This window comes from Schistocerca nitens, chromosome 5 (genome assembly GCF_023898315.1).
Source record: "Schistocerca nitens isolate TAMUIC-IGC-003100 chromosome 5, iqSchNite1.1, whole genome shotgun sequence".
Taxonomy (NCBI): Eukaryota; Metazoa; Arthropoda; class Insecta; order Orthoptera; family Acrididae; genus Schistocerca; species Schistocerca nitens.
Genome location: NC_064618.1, coordinates 246,080,427 through 246,101,017, shown reverse-complemented (window position 1 = coordinate 246,101,017; position 20,591 = coordinate 246,080,427). Strand labels below are relative to the sequence as shown.

Sequence of the window (20,591 nt, the reverse complement as noted above, 5' to 3'; positions counted from 1 at the left end):
CTTGATGATTGAAAAGGCTGATAACGAAGAGTAACTTTTAAAGCAGTTTATCTGGAACACTCGTGTACAAAGTATTAGTTTCCCCTGCCAATTAGTTCCAGAATTATGACTTGTGAAAGAAAGTGGCGTGACCCGGAAATTGCAACCCCCATCTGGCAATCTATCTTCAGACCCAACTTCAGGTCTTAATAACTTTGGAACTTTTCCACACAGTCCAGTGAAATTTTTATGACCCAGTAACATCCATTTAGAGAACACACTCCATGAATCAAAACCCCAACAACATATTTCTGAGGGAAAATAAAAATTCCAAAATGTGATTAAAAAAGTAATATGTTAAAAGGTACATATTGTATGTGCCCTCTATGCCAAATATAATTCACTCAAAAAGGTATAAATTTTTTGTGGTAAGATTAATGTGGCCTAAACACACACAGAACTCATCATGCCCATGTCAGTCACAAAAACTGAGTTACATGCACACGAAAATACAAAAATTTGAAAAATTACCTGAAAAAAATGGATTTTCGAAGTGTGGTAGCACGAAAGGGACAAGTGGTATCCAAGCCAAATTTCACACACTGCATAAGTAGACCATAATGATACTTATCTCAAAATTTCAGCATGTTATTGCAAGACATTTGTGTACAATGGAAGTCGACAGATATGTTTGATGTGGCCATTGTTCCACAACACAATTTTGTAAAAACATATCGTAAACTGTTCTGCCTCTTCTTAGCCTCCCCCACAACTGTTTAATCACTAAGCATCAACATATAGACAGATTAACACAACCTATCATTGTTTACTGCACCTTAACTGCTAAAAACCAGTTGATTATGCTTTGAACAGAAGTTCTCCCACACTTTAGCTACTGTACTCTGTACATTGAGTGGAAAATTGTACTATCTTCCTGACTCTGGGTAGGAACTGGAACTGTCATAAGAATATGTTCAAAATGAATCCAACACCTGTCTGCCAAACGTGGCCAATGAAATTATCTTTCTGGTCTTGCTGGTGCCATGAAGTTCACAAATACATCGCCTTTTGCTTCACAGCACTCTGCAACACATCCTGAGTACCATTTGTCATCATAAACAGCAATAACATAGCAACCTGGTTGTATGTTGCTGCTTTTGCTTCTGAATCCTGTTTCCAGTTTCTAAACAGTTTTTTCTTTTTTATTAGAAAATATGTAAATATGGCTTACTTGGTTATTGCACCGATGCCTTCAGTTGTATTTTAATTATTTATCTAAATCTGAAAGATAATTAGTCTGGTAACAATTCCGTGTTTCGGAAGGATGGGGAAAGACGAGAATATGAAAATTTTGCAGGAAAGTATTAGTTAGATGTACCGTGTAATGGATACACTGTCAATCTGTGTGATTGACCACTGGGTTTAATGTAAACCCCCTCAGGCTTGTAAGTTCTCTAATTTAGGCAGATTATTAATTATTGGCTTATTTGAATAAAAAAGTGCATTATCTGATTCAGAAAAATTAGGGGATGCAAGTATAATGTCAGACTTGGGGAAATCGGCTTAAGGGATTAAAAAATGAAAGTATTTTTGGATGTGGCAGTACTTGTAGGTAATTACTTACAGAATTTTCAGAAAAATAAACCATTTACTGAAAAGTGTGGAATTAGGGATGTTGACTGAGTTAGGTCTTTTAGTGAATAAACTGTTAAAGAGCTCGCACCATATTGACAATTGCTCACTAGTGGAACAAAGCCTGTTACGGATTTATACTAACGGAAAATGTGTAATGGAATGCTAACAGTGCCATTGGAATTGTAAAATAGTAATCTATATTGTGAATAATATTACCTAAAATACTGCGTAAATAATTGAAAGTTTTGTGTACATATGCTTGTGTAAGTTACATTGGTTGAGACAAGAAAGGGGAAAAATTATTTAAGTAGTAGTAATGTGGCAAATGTAGTCAATACATTTTGCTACATTTCACAGTGTAGTAAATTTTGATTTGAAGCTGGATTTTTTACTTGTCTAGAGTTTGGTTTTCTGTTCATGTATGAGCGTCATTCAGTAATCAGACAAATTAGTTTGGGAAAAAAACTGTTAGTAGGGCAAATTTGGTGCTTTTATGGCTTTGAGTTGGCACCACTGCGATGAGCCCTGATCAGCTGATGTATCAACATTTTGATTATAACATCAGACATTTATTTAAAGATGGAGAGTCCACTTGAAACATCCACATTAGTTGAACAACATTCTGTTATTCGTTTTTTACTTGCCGAAGGTGAGAAAACAGTGAATATATACTGTAGACTGTCTAAAGTTTATGGTGAAGGTTGTATGAATCATGCAAATTTTTACAAGTGGGTAGAGTGACTCTGTGACAAATGCCATTCTGGCCGACCAGTTGCAGTTTCAACTCTCACATTTGAAAGTTGAATTGATGACATTATTTGGGCCGACTGCTGTGTGACTGTGGAGATGATAGTTGATAGGGCTCAAGTTAGTATTGGTACAGTTCATAACATTATCTGTAACATGCTGAAGTAACACAAAATGTGCAAGATTGGTCCCAAAGGAGTTGATGCAGCTACACAAGGAAACGAGGCCGAGAGTGTGCACAGAGCTAAAGAAACACTGAAAGAGAAGGTGAGCACTTCCTCTACAAAATTTAAATTGTGATGACTTGCATTTACTATTACATCTACATACATACTCCGCAATCCACCATAGGTGCATGGCGGAGGGTACCTCGTACCACAACTAGCATCTTCTCTCCCTGTTCAACTCCCAAACAGAACAAGCGAAAAATGACTGCCTATATGCCTCTGTATGAGCCCTAATCTCTCTTATCTTTGTGATCTTTCTCCGAAATGTAAGTTGGTGGCAGTGAAATTGTACTGCAGTCAGCCTCAAATGCTGGTTCTCTAAATTTCCTCAGTAGCGATTCACGAAAAGGCCACCTTTCCTCCAGAGGCTCCCACCTGAGTTCTTGAAGCATTTCCGTAACACTTGCGTGATGATCAAACCTAACAAATCTAGCAGCCCGCCTCTGAATTGCTTCTATGTCCTCCCTCAATCCGACCTGATAGGGATCCCAAACGCTCCAGCAGTACTTAAGAATAGGTTGTATTAGTGTTTTATAAGCGATCATCCTTTACAGATGAACCACATCTTCCCAAAATTCTACCAATGAACCAAAGAAGACTATCCGCCTTCCCCACAACTGCCATTACATGCTTGTCCCACTTCATATCGCTCTGCAATGTTACGCCCAAATATTTAATCGACATGACTGTCAAGCGCTATACTACTAATGGAGTATTCAAACATTACGTAGATTCTTTTTCCTATTCATTTGCATTAATTTACATTTATCTATATTTAGAGTTAGCTGCCATTCTTGACACCAATCACAAATCCTGTCAAAGTCATCTTGTATCCTCCTACAGTCACTCAATGACGATACCTTCCCATACACCACAGCATCAACAGCAAACAGCCACACATTCAGAAAACAGTGGACCTACCACACTTCCCTGGGGCACTCCAGATGATACCCTCACCTCCGATGAACACTCACCATCGAGGACAACGAACTGGGTTCTATTACTTAAGAAGTCTTCGAGCCATGCACATATTTGGGAACCAATCCCATATGCTCGTACCTTAGTTGGTAGTCTGCAGTGGGGCACAGAGTAAACACTTTCCGGAAGTCAAGGAATGTGGTATCCACCTGATACCCTTCATCCATGGTTCGCAAGATATCATGTGCGTTTCACAGGAGCGATGCTTTCCAAAGCCGTGCTGATGCATGGACAGCAACTTCTGTCTCAAGGAAATTCATTATATTCAATCTGAGAATATGTTCAAGAATCCTGCAACAAACTGATGTTAAGGATATTTGTCTGTAATTTTGAGGATCCGTCCTTCTACCCTTCTTATATACAGGTGTCACCCGCACTTTTTTCCAGTCGCTCGGGACTTTACGTTGGGCAAGAGATTCACGATAAATGCAAGCTAAGTAAGGAGCCAATGCAGTAGAGTACTCTCTGTAAAACCGAATTGGAATCCCATCAGGACCTGACGATTTATTTATTTTCAATCCATTCAGCTGCTTCACAACCCCAGGGATGTCTATCACTATGTCCTCCATACAGGAATCTGTACGAGACTCAAATGGCAGTAAGTTTGTGTGATCCTCCTACGTGAAAGATTTCTCAAATGCTAAATTTAAAATTTCAGCTTTCGTTTTGCTGTCTTCAGTTGCCAGGCCAGACTGATCAGTGAGCGACTGAATAGAAACCTTCGACCCGCTTACCGATTTTATGTAAGACCAGAATTTTCTTGGGTTTTCAGCAAGATCTTTTGCTAAGGTATGACGGTGGTAGTGGTTGTATGCTTCGCGCATCGCTCTTTTTACAGCAGCACGAATCTCTACTAACTTTCACCTGTCCTCATTCTCCCGATCTTTCTTGTACTGCGAGTGCAGCTGTCTTTGCTTCCTGAACATTCTCCAAATTGCACTGTTAAACCACGGTGGGTCTTTTCCATCTGTAATCCACTGTTTCAGCACATACTTGTCCAATGCATGATTTACAATGTGTTTAAAATTTGCCCATAATTCTTCCACGTCCATTGTACCGGAAATAAATGAAGTCGATTCATTTAAGTGGCATGCTAACAACTGCTTATCTGTTCTTTCTAGTAAGAATACTCTCCTAGCCTTCTTGACTGACTTTTTAACTTTCGTAACCATAGTCGTAATGACATCATCATGATCACTAATCCCTGTCTCGACACTGACACCATCAATGAGGTCTGGTCTGTTCGTGGCCACCAGATCTAAAGTATTTCCATTACGCGTTGGCTGTCGATTTAGCTGCTCAAGACAGTTTTCGGATAATGTGTTCAAAAGTAATTCACAAGACGGCTTGTCTGTACCACCTGTAATGAATCCATAGGCATACCAGTCTATCTAGGTAGGTTGAAGTCGCCTCCGACTAATATAGCATGATCTGGGTACTTCTACGATACAGAGTGTAGACTCCCTTTGAATGATTCTAGAACTGTCATGGTGGAACCTGGTGGTCGGTAATAACAATTAACTTTATTTCTCCTAGCCCTGTTAAACGTGTCCAGATAACTTCACAATCACACTCTACTTCGACCTCAGTAGACACACTATTTTTGTCAACTGCTATGAAGACACCACCTCCTACGGTGTCTAATCTGTCTTTCTAATACACGTTCCAACCCTCACTAAATATTTCGGAACTTCCTATCTGAGTGTTCAGCCAGGTCTCGGTCCCAAGAATAATTTGCACGCCACACACTTCCTGGAGGGCAGTAAATTCAGAAACTTTATTCGGAACACTCTGAAAATTTACTGCTAATATCTTGATAGCTGAAGTGTCTTTACACTGAGCGCGTCCTGATTTCCCTGCCTGCACGTCGACTGGTGAGTGTTCATCAGGACACCTCGCACTACTGCCTAACCTAAAAAACCCCCATGTGCACGCCACAAGTACTCTGCTACCCGAGTAGCCGATCCCTTTGTGTAGTGCACCCCTGACCTATCTAGGGCGTCCTAAAATTCCCCACCCAATATCGCAAGTCTAGAAATCTGCAGCCAAGACCATCAGTCGACGAAGCCTCTGGTTGAGACCCTCCACTCGACTCCAAACCAAATGATCCCGATCCACTCTGGGAACAATGCTGCAAATAGAGAGCTCTGCTTGCAGCCCGCGTGCGAAGCCAGTGGTCTTCACCAAATCCGCCAGCCGCCTGTATGAACTGAGGATCGCCTCAGAACCCAAGCGACAGTCATCATTGGTGCCGACTTGAGCTACTACTTGCAGACGACTACACCCTGTATGCTCGATAGCCGCAGGCAGGGCCACCTCCACATCTTGGATGAGGCCCCCCAGCAGACAGAGTGCACGTTGGAATTCTTTGCAGCCCTGTACGTTATTTTCCTAAGGGGCTCCATCACCCCCTAACATTGGAGCTCCCAATAACTAACAAGCCTTTGCCCCCATGTGCCTGCTCAGGCCCTGCTGAAGGAGCAGCCACCTGCCCACCGACAGGATGAACGGGCGAGGCCAGCCGGCCAGCCTCCACATCGACCCTCCACATCGACCCTCCACATCGACCCTCCACATCGACCCTCCACATCGACCCTCCACATCGACCCTCTGCCTCGAGCGACACGAACACGTTGCAGTCTGCCCCTCACACTGAGGTGAGGGCGGCCCCAGCGCGCTGGGTACACTAGAAGGTGCCTTCGCGGCTTAGTCAGCGGACACAGCAAGAGACACCTGGGGTGTCTCAAGCGATGCGTCAGACCCTCCGCCGTTGCTGCATCTCGAGGCGAGGCAGCAGCCTGAAGGCGGCTGAGCGTGGCCACAAGCACGCTCAGCTGCTTGGGAACCGCGGCCAGTTCCTCCTGCGCCCGCACACAGCACGCGCACAGCACGCACACACCCTATCCATCCTACTCCTAATATCTGGACGTATAGAGTTGCAACAAATAAAACAGCAATATGCGACTGCACAGTTGCATCACCAGCGCCAGGTTGAGCTGTGATATATGAACAATTACTTACGAACCAAGCAATCAAATGACCACGACTACGCCACTATACAGATATTCCAGTGTGATCCTACCCCTGTCTTACACGATGTTACACTCTACCGTTATTAAAATTTGATACTACCCCTTTCTAATTTGAAAATATGCAAAGATCCGAAAAATTTCCCACCCGCAAGCACACAAACACACAAAGTAATTTGAATTAAACCTGCAGAACTAATATGAAAAACTGAATATACGACTAGTTTCTGCTGCTACTGCTGCTCGTGCGCATCACTCTGCAATCACAGATGAAACTGCACTGGCCTCTGTTTGCTGCTGACTCACTCTACAAAATAAATGGAAAGCTCCGGCTGTCCAAAACAAACAACTATCGACTCCGCGAATTTATACTTTACAGCTATCAATAAGCAATATTACTACTCTCAAATACGAGAATATGAAAGGATTTTATGTAATTAAATATGCAAGTGCACAAACACTTGGAAAGAATGAGCCAGAATCAAAAAGACAAAGCATGAAGTGGAAGCACACCAACTTACCTGTCACGGAAAATTTCAAAACCCAAACATCAGCAGGAAAAGTCATGTTGACGGTGTTTTGGGATGCTGAAGGTCCAGTTTTTTGTGATTCTCGAAGAGCAGTGTAAGATGAACAGCCAGTACTACTCGGATTTGCTTTTAAACAAGGTGAAGCCAGCCGTGAGAGATGTCGTGGATCTCAGAGGAGAGGTGTGATTTTCCAGCAAGACAATGCGCGTTCTTGTATTGCTCAACTAATCCATGAAACCATTGACAAAATGGAAGTACTGCCTCATTCTCATTACAGTCCTGATTTAGCACCTAGTGATTTCCATTTGGTGCACTGAAGAAGGTTTTCTTTGCAGCTGGAATAAGAAAGCTTGTAGCCTATTGGAACAAGGGCATAAATGTTCGAGGGGATAATGTTGAAAAGTAGAAAAAGTATTGTTTTGTAAAAGTAAACATTTTCTTCTCCAGGCAAATTTGTCTCCTTAATTATTGAATGACCCTCGTATATATTGTATTGTAATTGCTTTTTGGGCTTCTGCTAAAGTTTTGAGTGATTACAAACTTGACAACCAGATAGAAAAATTTACCAGAAGTCATGAAAACATAGTAGAAGTCTAAATTAATGATGTATCACCAGCCAACATTTTCAACGAATGTAAAACTGTATGCCCAAGGGTTTCAAATTAAAGTTCTGTACAATTAATAAAATTTCTTATGTATGTTTCATAAAGTATGTGCTTCAAAAGTAATTTGATACCATTTACATTTTCATTTTTAAAGTCTCTTAAAGTGTAAAAAGAGGAAATTTGCTGTTTGAGTAGGATCTGATACAAGCAGTTTACTAGTGCTTAATTTTCCTGTTAGTATTCCTGGCCAGGATGGCAAGGAGAAACAATTTTATGAAATTAGTCCCATTTTTCACTCTTTTGACATATGCCATTAGTTCTGAGAATTAAGGTACTGACTGGAAATTTGAGCTAAAGATACACGTTACCAGTGTAGTGAGTACCAAGTCAGTTTTGAATAACAATGCTTCGAAATTTATTATTCATAGCAATAAATTCGTAAAAGGTCTTCAAACATAATTACTGTATAAATGAATTTAGCTTAATTACTAATCATTTCATTTAAAAATCTATTTCTCGTATGTTATGTGCAAGTACTCTTGACCAACTTCTTCTCTTCTCAAAAATAATGTAACTACAAATGCTTGTGGGTGTACATGTTAATTCAGTGGATACTACTTTGGGTCTCAGATGAATACTATTATACGTAAGGCAGAGCTAGTTTGTTAATTCAGGAAGATTTGACAGAAGTTTTTAATTTGCACAAATTATTTTAAGTTACTTTGTGGCCAGCTGTACTTCATAAGGTACATTGCTGGTAATCAGTATTTTGTTGTTGGTTGCAGTATTTTACAGCTTGTGATTTCAAAATTAGATGTCCTGTGTGATGTTTTGGTAGTTAAGAGTAATGATGACCACATCAACATAAGGTGGCCAGTGTTAAGTATGTTATGAAATGAAAAACCTGCAGTTGCGTTGATGTTGTTTAAAGGTGTTTTGGTGACTCACTACACCATCTTCAGGCCTCATCTGATGCCGGGGGAGTTAACTCCAGTCGGACATTCGCTCCCCCTGTGTGCCAAAAATTTGTGAACTGGCTTCAGTAGAATACTGCTAAAGTGATGTTGTGTAGTTGATGGTGGTAGAGACATTGCTTTTAAAGTATTCTACGGAATCCAGTTCATAGTGTTGGCCACTGATGGGATCATGTATACGATGGGAGTTCAGCCCCTCAGTGTCAGTTAAGACAGGAAGATAGTGTATTGGATCACCAAAACTGGTTATATATATAAAAAAAGAAAAAAACCATCAAAACAGCAGCTGCAGGTGTTTTAATTTTATTACTTAAGTGAATGGCCAGTCCTGCAGACCATCAGTTACAAGGATGGACATACAAAACATATGTTAAAGTGTCCCATTTGGTATTGGGAAGACCTCTCTTGACACCCACAGGTGGAAGTGGAAATGATAAGACATCCAACAGTAAATATTTTCAATGTAAATCAGTACACACCTGGAGCTTGCCAAGTGCATGTACATGTTGATACAGTATTATTGCACCTGGGAGTGATGATGCTTTGGTTGGCTTGTTGTGAGTTTTTATTGTGATATTTAACGAGGACACACTGATCTATTTGATAGTATGTGCAGAGCGGTCTTGAAATCATTGACAATGCAATGGGTTTTCCTCAGTCAGACTATACTTGTTTACTCTAACTTCAGCAGGTTTCTGATAATGGCCATGGGAGGCCAAATGCAGTAATATTATGGTCAGGTAATACCAGATTTGTGTGAGAGTATTATAATGTATGGTAACATTTCTTCCTTAGATATCATTTATAGATGCAGAGAAATAGTTGTAAGACCCAATACAATTAAAATAATAATCTTTCAGATCCTAGTGGACACTGTTTGGGCATTAAGTTACCTTACTGATGGTGGGAACGAGCAGATACAAATGGTGATTGACAGTGGTGTTGTACCGAAACTAATTCCATTACTGTCCCACAAAGAAGTAAAGGTGAGATACAGACATTTTATGTTTGTCTTCATAAATATATTTTATGATTTATATATGCAGCTGAGAAATTTCATAGTAGTATTTTGCACTTGCATCAAGTAAAATATTGTTTTTGATATCCGTGTGCTTTACAATTGCATTGTGTTAACAATAAATTTATGGTATGCACATCAATAATACTTCATCTCACTTTTCCAGCAACAAGTTGGTTTCTCTCTTTTTATTACATTTCCTCTTTTTATTACACACTTCCTCTTTTTATTACACACTTCCTCTTTTTATTACACACTTCCTCTTTTTATTACACACTTCCTCTTTTTATTACACACTTCCTCTTTTTATTACACACTTCCTCTTTTTATTACACACTTCCTCTTTTTATTACACACTTCCTCTTTTTATTACACACTTCCTCTTTTTATTACACACTTCCTCTTTTTATTACACACTTTCTCTTTTTATTATACACTTTCTCTTTTTATTATACACTTTCTCTTTTTATTATACACTTTCTCTTTTTATTATACACTTTCTCTTTTTATTATACACTTTCTCTTTTTATTATACACTTTCTCTTTTTATTACACACTTTCTCTTTTTTGCTGTATATTGTTAAGGGTAAAGGCATTCACATAAAGTTTCTCATACTGCTACAGAGGTCACAGTGGTAGGCTTTTACTGCGGGTGGTGGAAGGGGATGGTTGGTCAGGATGTCAATAGTCCACCAACAGTGAAGCAGAGTGGATGTCTGGTAGTCATCAGACACATTGTCATAGAAATATCATTGCTAAAACATGTAGTGTTCATCAACAAAAATTGTTTTGCGGCTCGGAGCAGTCAGCATCCCAGGACATAAGCTGCATGCTACGTGCAAGGTGGTGCAGCAGTGTCAAGTGGCCAGTGGTAATGACTGCGTTCATCCAGCTAGGGTGCAGACTGCAGCAGCATGTGAGAGCTTATAGTTCAGACTAGATTGTGCAGCAGCCCAGAATGTAGAGCACAGAATCACATACTGGCCTCAGGGTGGATGAGATGGCTCCCAACAACAGTGGTGGCTGCCCAGACAAAGAGTTCGCCTACACAGGTAACAGTGGTTTAATGGCTACATGGCCCGAGGCTCCAGCTGTAGACCTCCAGTGTAGGAGGCTGGCAGCAGTTGAAGTAGGCCCCCTCAGGTGGCCCACAGGTTGGAGGGCAGCATTGGGTTTGGCACCAGCAGCTGGGCCATGGCTAGCAATGACTCAGGGTGACTGGTTGAGCCATGTAGACTTTGAGACTGCCATAGGTATACCCCCTCAGGAATAGTGGCTGTCACTGAGAATGTTGACTAAGTATGATAGTTTGTACGGACTTTACCCATCCTTGTTCTGCTGCTTCATCGATTGTGATCGCGTAAGCCAAAAAAAGTCTGTGGCTTGGATGTGAAGTAACCATGCCACCAGTGGTGCAGTGGCTTTGCATTCTTGCTGAGGTGGTGATATTTAAACTCCAGTCCCTCGGCTGTGCCTGGCGATGTGACAACTTCCCTGTGTTATGACAGCAGTTTCTTTCGTATCAGCAAGTATTCCCTGATGTAATAATGTTTGATCAGCTCGTGTCTGATCCACTTATGTGGCCTCTTGCATTAGTTGCGGCAGATATCTTAATTTTACCCAGCTACGTCGAATCAATTATTTGTGGCATAGTGCGCCTCCCTCCTTCAGGAAAGTCTGTCTCCAAATTTCTGCTCGGTCTCCAAATTTCTGCTCGTGGTAATTCTACAAAATCTCAACCTAAGTCAACACTTATATGCTGTACACCTAGTTTTTGAACACTAGCTCAGCTAAAATGACAAGGTTCATTGGCTTTTCTCTTCATTCTAAACATAATTTTCTAGGTTTAGTCCACTGGAATTTTAAATTCTCCCATTGTGACAAATCCTTCAGGTAACATTTCACAGTAAACACTTGCCCAGCTCTGTATGCTTCATACTTCCCCTTGTATACTGAGTAGGTCCGTATTTTATGCTTGCTTAACTAATCATTACTTGATAAAATTTACCCAATCCACTGCTAGTTGATGCACGGAGAATTCACAGGTTGGACTCTGCCAATGGTAGATATAGCTTACACAGAGTAAAACCAAAACTACTACAGTACCAGAAATCGAGATTATTACCATAAAAATGCTGTGGTGCTGCTCATTGCGATACTGCTGTAGATGTTGGAGCATTTGCTCAGTGGTAACTTGACTTGACCCTCTTGTGAGGCTATAAGCTCTGTAAACTGCCACACTGTACTCAAGTGTGTGTTGCTCATCCATTGTACATAGTTACCAGTTCTGGACATTCTCGGTGGTAACACCACCTGGAGAAAGGAATCCACATTATTCTTCCTCACCCTCTGACAAAGCTGGGCATATGTGACTCAAAAATGGGTCAAATGGCTCTGAGCACTATGGGACTCAACTGCTGAGGTCATTAGTCCCCTAGAACTTAGAACTAGTTAAACCTACCTAACCTAAGGACATCACAAACATCCATGCCCGAGGCAGGATTCGAACCTGCGACCGTAGCGGTCTTGCGGTTCCAGACTGCAGCGCCTTTAACCGCACGGCCACTTCGGCCGGCTATGTGACTCATTACTATGTTACATTGTCAGAATAGCACACTCCCCCTCACTTATACATTAAACACCTACGACAAAGACTTAACAAAACTTGATATAACCCCACTACAGTAAGATAGTAACAAAATTATCATATATTTTATACAATGTATTTCATGTATCTTGCCCCCCCCCCCCCCCCCCCCCCCCCCACAGGTACCAATGTTACATTATCCATTGACTGATTCTGTTCTTGGGTAATTTACCAATGCGCCACCCCACTTGCCCTTTACGTTAGAGCACGTTCATATTTGTTTTTCTTTGCTCATTTCCAAACAGCCAATAACATCTTCACAAAGATCAAACTCCCTATTTTTCCCCAATTTTATGTTTAGTCACATCGGAAGGCAATGGCATCTTTCTACTATATACTACCTTGTACAGTGAAAGCCCAATGCTTCTATCAGTATTATATACATCTAAGGTGTAAGATAGGTAAACCTCTCAATAATTGTGATAGTTGTTTACATAACTTAGTCTCTTGCCTATAGTACAATGGAAATGTCCAATTCTTCTGTTTGATGAGGGGGTGGGAACGGCTAGTTTAGAGATTCTGGATTTGCTGTAGCTGGCATAGCTGCATAAAGTTGGAGCCCTGATTGTAAATGTTGTGTTGGGAATGCCAGACATTAATAATTAGTTGTTTACTATGGCTCATGGCACTGTGTTAACTTGTTGATTCGGGATTGCAACCATTGAGCTATAATGAGAAAAGTGGTCTATGATAGGTTGACATGTAGTGGTTACCTACCAGTATTGGGTTGAATGGACCCAATATGCCCATTCCCACTATATCAGATTCCTTGGTTGCCTCCAGTAATATTTGCTGCAGTACTCGTTGAGGACAGAGATCAGCATGTTGTGTGCACAGTATAAAATTTCTTACATATTTGTCAGTGTCCAGCCTCCTCATCCTCCACCAGTATTGCTGATGTATTTGATGAGTTGTCCTTTGCATTCTTGTAATCTACCCATACATGGTCATGTGCCTCCCTTAACACTTCGTCCTTCAAACACTGCTGTTTAACCAAACAGTTTAGATCACTTATTGTTACTTGTGTAGAAAGTACTTGCTGCGTAATTGTTTCACTAACGAACTTTGCCTCTGAATTTCAGTAGACATTATATGAGCTGGCAGAAAAAGCTCTAAACATATTGAAAATGCAATGAGTGTACATTACCCAAAGTGTGCTTATCATTCTGGGTTAAATTCAGGAGAGGTAGAACTAATTTTGAAGTTTTCACAAAATTTAACTGCAACTATTACATCATTGCTTACACAATTATATCATTTACAATAAAGTTTTGACTATTTGCTGAAAAATGAGAAGCTAAATTTGAAAGATATATTTGATATAGGTAAGTCTTATATAAATCTCATGAACATTTAATCTGTTTCAAAATGGTTTAGATGCGAAGTAGGCACAATAAGCTTCCAGGTGATGACAGTTAATAGCAAGAGCTTATGGGAACAAAATGCTCCAGAAGAGTGCTGTAGGTAATGCAAGATATGCTTCTTCTGAATTTCTTTGATCTTCCTTTTGTTGCCAGAGTATTATTTGTGTGACACACTAAAATATCTTCTCATCTTTGAGCAGCTTTTGACTTCTCTCAGTGAACCCTCTAGTGCAGTTTACATCCACACTTTAACCTCTGATGTCTTTGTTCTTGTTCTGTTTTGCCATACCCTAACTGTACCATGCACACCTTCCAGGATGAACTTGGTCTACTTTCCTATTCTGTTCTGCTAATCTCTCTCTCTCTCTCTCTCTCTCTCTCTCTCTCTCTCTCTCTCTGTGTGTGTGTGTGTGTGTGTGTGTGTGTGTGTGTGTGTGTGTGTGTGTGTGTGTGTGTGTGTGTTTCATCTGGGTGGTCAGTTGCTTGATAGTGCACATCCGTTTGCCCATACACATCTCCACAGCTGTCATTCGCCTGTCATCTATGCCTGTGGGGCACTCCAGTTGCCTCTGCACTGTTTTTGGATAGCACCATTTCGTCATCCATAACCGTGATGCTACACGAACAGTTTAAAAACTTAGCTGTTTGTCAAATGCCTCCACCATTGGCCAGAAAGTCAGCTTTTTTGGATTTCCAATAAATTGTTCTGTTTCCACATTACAACAATGACTGCTCTGTTTCCTGTGTCCTCCAACACTCTTTTTACACCTCCCACTGCTAGTGCTGCCAGCAGCCACTAGTGATTATTGCACGCAGATGTTGGTCACTATGGTGGTGACACTAATGTGAGTGGATCATTTAGTTTTACTATTTCACTTTGTCTTCCTTTGAGTAAATATGCTTACAGTGTTTCCAGTGGCTACAGTGTGATGTTTCTGTCTTGTGCAATAGAATAGTTGTGTAAGCCATGACTTTTTTCCTGCTCCTACTATATTAACTTGATCGATGATAGAAGTACTTTTTAAGACCAGTAGGAAAAATTGTGCATATCATTTTTAGGTCCAGACAGCGGCTCTCCGGGCTGTTGGTAACATTGTTACTGGAACTGATGAGCAGACCCAGGTTGTTTTGAATTGTGATGCTCTTTCACATTTTCCTGCCTTACTTACTCATCAAAAAGAAAAAATTTGCAAGGTAACTAAGTAACTTATCCATAGGAAGTTTTTTATCTTCCTCAATTTAGTGAGGCAAATACCTACTTTTAGGAGTAATTTAAGTTGTGAATTAAGTATGTCTGGTGGTTGTATTGAAAGTGTATTTTCTATTGTGTTTAAGCAAATGTTCACACTCTTGAAATGTTTGTATAGGAAGCAGTGTGGTTCTTATCGAATATCACAGCTGGAAATCAACAACAGGTTCAAGCTGTTATAGATGCAGATCTTTTGCCCAAAATAATTAGAAATCTCAGCAAGGTAAGTGTTGAAAGTTTGGTGGTATTGTTAAATTTTTTGATGTTGCTGCCTGTAAACATGTCTTATCTTACCTCCTCCATAGTAGTAGTTCCTATTGTAAACCATGTTATATCACTGTAATCATCATACTACGTACAGAAGGTTTCTCTGCCACTGGTCTGTAAAGTTAAGCATAATGTTGACTTCTGCCATAGTCCAGTAATTATGTATTCTCACATTTTTATACTTGGTGGTTATTATTAAATTGGGTGTTAGATTTCACTTCAGTTTTTGCAGTAGTTCCTGAATAAGGAAGCTAGTGGGAAAACGCTTACTCTTTCAAAATCGGATACTTTGCAATGTTCTAAGCAAGTTGTAATAGATAAACTGTACCAGTAACTGCTCTTGAAATAGTTATAAGAAAAAGCTGCTGTTTTCTCCAGACCCAGTCTGGGTAAAAAACCATTAATTCAAAGAGAACTGATGTATTAAGTACTGTGCCGTTGAAAGTAAAGAAGGGGAATCGAAAACAATGAATCCATTTGCATTAAGGCTCCAGTAAATTTCCCATATTCTCATAATCCATTGAACAATCTAAATCATTTTAGGAAGAAAAAATCACAATCTTCTGCAATGATTCTTAAAGAACTGTAAAACTAAAAATTAAGAATTCTTTGCTAGTGGAAAAGATCAAAATCTTCAAATCATGAATTTTACTAAACATTAATAATTTTTAGCAGTTGGTCTTACCATCAGACTGAGGATGTATGAAAACATTTTCCACTGCACAGTTAACATTATTTCTTCGTGCTGAGAGTGGTGGTTGCATGCTTTCAGAAAACTCATTGTGCTCTAACTTTGACCAGCACATCGCCATATCACTAGTGTTTTGTTAAAGAATTAAACTTGATTACAATCCTTCCCACACAAAATATATGGAAACATTCCACGTGGGAAAAATATATCTAAAAACAAAGAGATGTGACTTACCGAACGAAAGTGCTGGCAGGTCGATAGACACACAAAGGAAAGAGGGGAAGGAGAGGGAAAGACGAAAGGATGTGGGTTTTAAGGGAGAGGGTAAGGAGTCATTCCAATCCCGGGAGTGGAAAGACTTACCTCAGGGGGCAAAAAAGGACAGGTATACACACACACACACACACACACACACACACACACACACACACACACACACACACACACACACACACACATATATATATATAGACACAAGCAGACATATTTAAAGACAAAGAGTTTGGGCAGAGATGTCAGTCGAGGCGGAAGTGCAGAGGCACAGATGTTGTTGAATGACAGGTGAGGTATGAGTGGCAGCAACTTGAAATTAGCGGAGATTGAGGCCTGGTGGGTAACGGGAAGAGAGGATATATTGAAGAGCAAGTTCCCATCTCCGGAGTTCGGATAGGTTGGTGTTAGTGGGAAGTATCCAGATAACCCGGACGGTGTAACACTGTGCCAAGATGTGCTGGCCGTGCACCAAGGCATGTTTAGCCACAGGGTGATCCTTATTACCAACAAACACTGTCTGCCTGTGCCCATTCATGCGAATGGACAGTTTGTTGCTGGTCATTCCCACATAGAATGCGTCACAGTGTTGGCAGGTCAGTTGGTAAATCACATGGGTGCTTTCTCACGTGGCTCTGCCTTTGATTGTGTACACCTTCCGGGTTACAGGACTGGAGTAGGTGGTGGTGGGAGGGTGCATGGGACAGGTTTTACAACAGGGGCGGTTGCAAGGGTAGGAGCCAGAGGGTAGGGAAGGTGGTTTTGGGATTTCATAGGGATGAACTAAGAGGTTACGAAGGTTAGGTGGACGGCGGAAAGACACTCTTGGTGGAGTGGGGAGGATTTCATGAAGGATGGATCTCATTTCAGGGCAGGATTTGGGGAAGTCGTATCCCTGCTGGAGAACCACATTCAGAGTCTGGTCCAGTCCCGGAAAGTATCCTGTCACAAGTGGGGCACTTTTGTGGTTCTTCTGTGGGAGGTTCTGGGTTTGAGGGGATGAGGAAGTGGCTCTGGTTATTTGCTTCTGTACCAGGTCGGGAGGGTAGTTGCGGGATGCGAAACCTGTTTTCAGGTTGTTGGTGTAATGGTTCAGGGATTCCGGACTGGAGCAGAGTCGTTTGCCACGAAGACCTAGGCTGTAGGGACTGGACCGTTTGATGTGGAATGGGTGGCAGCTGTCATAATGGAGGTACTGTTGCTTGTTGGTGGGTTTGATGTGGACGGACGTGTGAAGCTGGCCATTGGACAGATGGAGGTCAACGTCAAGGAAAGTGGCGTGGGATTTGGAGTAGGACCACGTGAATCTGATGGAACCAAAGGAGTTGAGGTTGGAGAGGAAATTCTGGAGTTGTTCTTCACTGTGAGTCCAGATCATGAAGATGTCATCAATAAATCTGTACCAAACTTTGGGTTGGCAGACCTGGGTAACCAAGAAGGCTTCCTCTAAGCGACCCATGAATAGGTTGGCGTATGAGGGGGCCATCCTGGTACCCATGGCTGTTCCCTTTAATTGTTGGTATGTCTGGCCTTCAAAAGTGAAGAAGTTCGTTTGTTAAGTCACATCATCTTCGTTTGGTAAGTCACATCATGTTTGTTTTTAGATATATTTTTCCCATGTGGAATGTTTTCCTCTATTACATTCATATCATTAATTTGAACTCAACAATTAAGTTTGTTATTGTCACTGTTGCATTTCGAAATCTTTTCTGTCGTCTTATTTTCTCTTTCTGTTTTTGCCAGTAGTTTCATTTTGTATTCACCTTCTCCTTTTTACCGTAATCCACTATATTATTTTATCCCGCCTATATATACTCAATAATACGTAACCCACTTCCTACCATAACCAACTACCGCTGCTATAAAATCCACCGTTTCTAGTTCACGAACAGTTCCTTTCACCTATTAAACAACCATTTCGGCTAGTTCTAATAACTTTTCCTTTATTTCCATTTCCGTTTTTCTCACATCACTGATAATTTTTAGCCGCTTCCCACAGGTTTTAACGTCATTATTTCTTCGTCAGACAATTGTTAGCTTCACTTTCATAATCGGCCCCCACAAAACCACTCCTTTTAATACATTTACACGCAGTTTTGTCGAAATTTTCCCGAATTTCTCCGTCCTTTAACGTGTTTTGGCGGCAACACAACCACCTAACCTTTGTGCACATCGTTGTCTACCAACCCAAGTCCAACATAGCCCAGCTGTAACCAACACTTTTTCGCCTTTTTTCACACCAGATCTCCAGTTACTTTCCAGTTCACCTTTATCTATCCCCATATATTTCTATTTTCGTTTTCATATCAGCCTCATGTTACACTTTCCACCTTCTAATACCATGTCACCCTCACAACACCCCCACAACGACCCCATTAAGTTTTATTTACATTCCCTCCGCAAACATGCCTTCGCCCTAGCCAGATTACGCTCCCATATTCTATTTTCTCAGGCTTGTCTGACATTTGGCATTACCCCCAAAGGCCTCACACTTAAAGTTCCCATCTCTGGCTGCAACCCTTCTTTCCATCAGTACCTATACCAGTTCCAAACTGAACAATCCATTGCCCTCACCCACCTAATCCTTCACCTACACATCAACTCAGCCAATGAACACACCTGTCAACGCCTATCCTTAATAAAAGTCCTCAATCTTTCCTCTCCCACATCCACACCGGCTGCTCAGAGCATCCTCCTACAGGCGAACCGCAAATTAGAACAGCATGCCACCCTCCACCTCAAAAAACTTTCCAATCTCGTGGTTTCCCACCTCCGGAAAGGCAACTCACTCACCCTTCACAAAATTTCCAGCAAACCTCAACCTCCTCTCATTGCACACAAACCCAGTCTCTCCCATCTACTCAATCTCCCACTTCCAGCTCCACTCCCTCCAAAACCTCAAAATTCCAATCAACACAATCTGGAACCACAACACCCTAATTCAGTAGTTAACCTTTCCTCCAAACCTCTCTCCCAATCCGAAACCTCTGTCCTATCCAAAGGCCTCACCTTCAGCCCCAGTCCCAGATTCAACCAAACAGCCCTCGTCAAAGATTTACTGTCCTACACTCGTACTCTCTGCTGGAAATATCACTTTGCCACAAAGAAAAATGATCCTAATCCTACTCCTAATGATCCAACTCCCCAAGACACTATCCAAATTGAACCCTGCCTGGAACAGTTCCGTCCTCCATCACAGCGGGACCCACCTCCTCTTCCTCAAAATCACCCTCTCCAAACCTTCCAGGAATTTCTGACTTCCAGCCTTGCCTCTCAATCCTTCTTAAAAAAACCTTAATACTACTCCCAACATCACCACTGCTGAAGCCCAGGCTATCCGTGATCTGAAGTCTGACCAATCCATCGTCATTCTTCCGGCGGACAAGGGTTCCACGACCGTGGTACTTGATCGTCAGGAGTATGTGGCCGAGGGACTGCGTCAGCTTTCAGACAACACCACATACAAAGTTTGCCAAGGTAATCCCATTCCTTATGTCCAGGCGGAGCTTCAAGGAATCCTCAGAACCTTAGGCCCCCTGCAAAACCTTTCACCTGACTCCATCAACCTCCTGACCCCACCGACACCCCGCACCCCTACCTTCTACCTTCTTCCTAAAATTCACAAACCCAATCATCCCGGCCACCCCATTGTGGCTGGTTACCAAGCCCCCACAGAACGTATCTCTGCCTACGTAGATCAACACCTTCAACCGATTACATGCAGTCTCCCATCCTTCATCAAAGACACAAACCACTTTCTCGAATGCCTGGAATCCTTACCCAGTCTGTTACCCCCGGAAACCATCCTTGTAACCATTGATGCCGCTTCCTTATACACAAATATTTCGCACGTCCAGGGCCTCGCTGCGATGAAGCATTTCCTTTCACGCCGATCACTGCCACCCTTCCGAAAACCTCTTTCCTCATTACCTTAGCCAGCTTCATCCTGACCCACAACTTCTTCACTTTTGAAGGCCAGACATATCAACAATTAAAGGGAACAGCCATGGGTACCAGGATGGCCCCCTCATACGCCAACCTATTCATGGGTCGCTTAGAGGAAGCCTTCTTGGTTACCCAAGCCTGCCAACCCAAAGTTTGGTACAGATTGTATACCTGTCCTTTTTTCTCCCTAATGTAAGGCTTTCCGCTCCCGGGATTGGAATGACTCCTTGCCCTCTCCCTTAAAACCCACATCCTTTCATCTTTTCCTCTCCTTCCCCTCTTTCCTGATGAGGCAACAGCTTGTTGCGAAAGCTTGAATTTTGTGTGTGTGTGTTTGTTTGTGTGTCTTGAAAAAGAAAACATGGAATGGCACTGACAATTCAGTCTGTCTTCACATTAGTCAAAGAGTATATTATTTTGGAATACTTACCAGATA

At 41.5% G+C, this 20,591-nt stretch overlaps 1 protein-coding gene across 1 annotated transcript in view; it reads left to right on the top strand.

The window, feature by feature from the left end:
- LOC126260120 (importin subunit alpha-3) overlaps positions 1 to 20,591 on the top strand; it is a 77,096-nt gene that overhangs the window by 45,450 nt on the left and 11,055 nt on the right. The window contains exons 6-8 of the mRNA XM_049957367.1: positions 9,565 to 9,690; positions 14,793 to 14,927; positions 15,101 to 15,205. Coding sequence (XP_049813324.1) covers positions 9,565 to 9,690; positions 14,793 to 14,927; positions 15,101 to 15,205 — 366 coding nt within the window. The remainder of the gene's footprint in view (positions 1 to 9,564; positions 9,691 to 14,792; positions 14,928 to 15,100; positions 15,206 to 20,591) is intronic.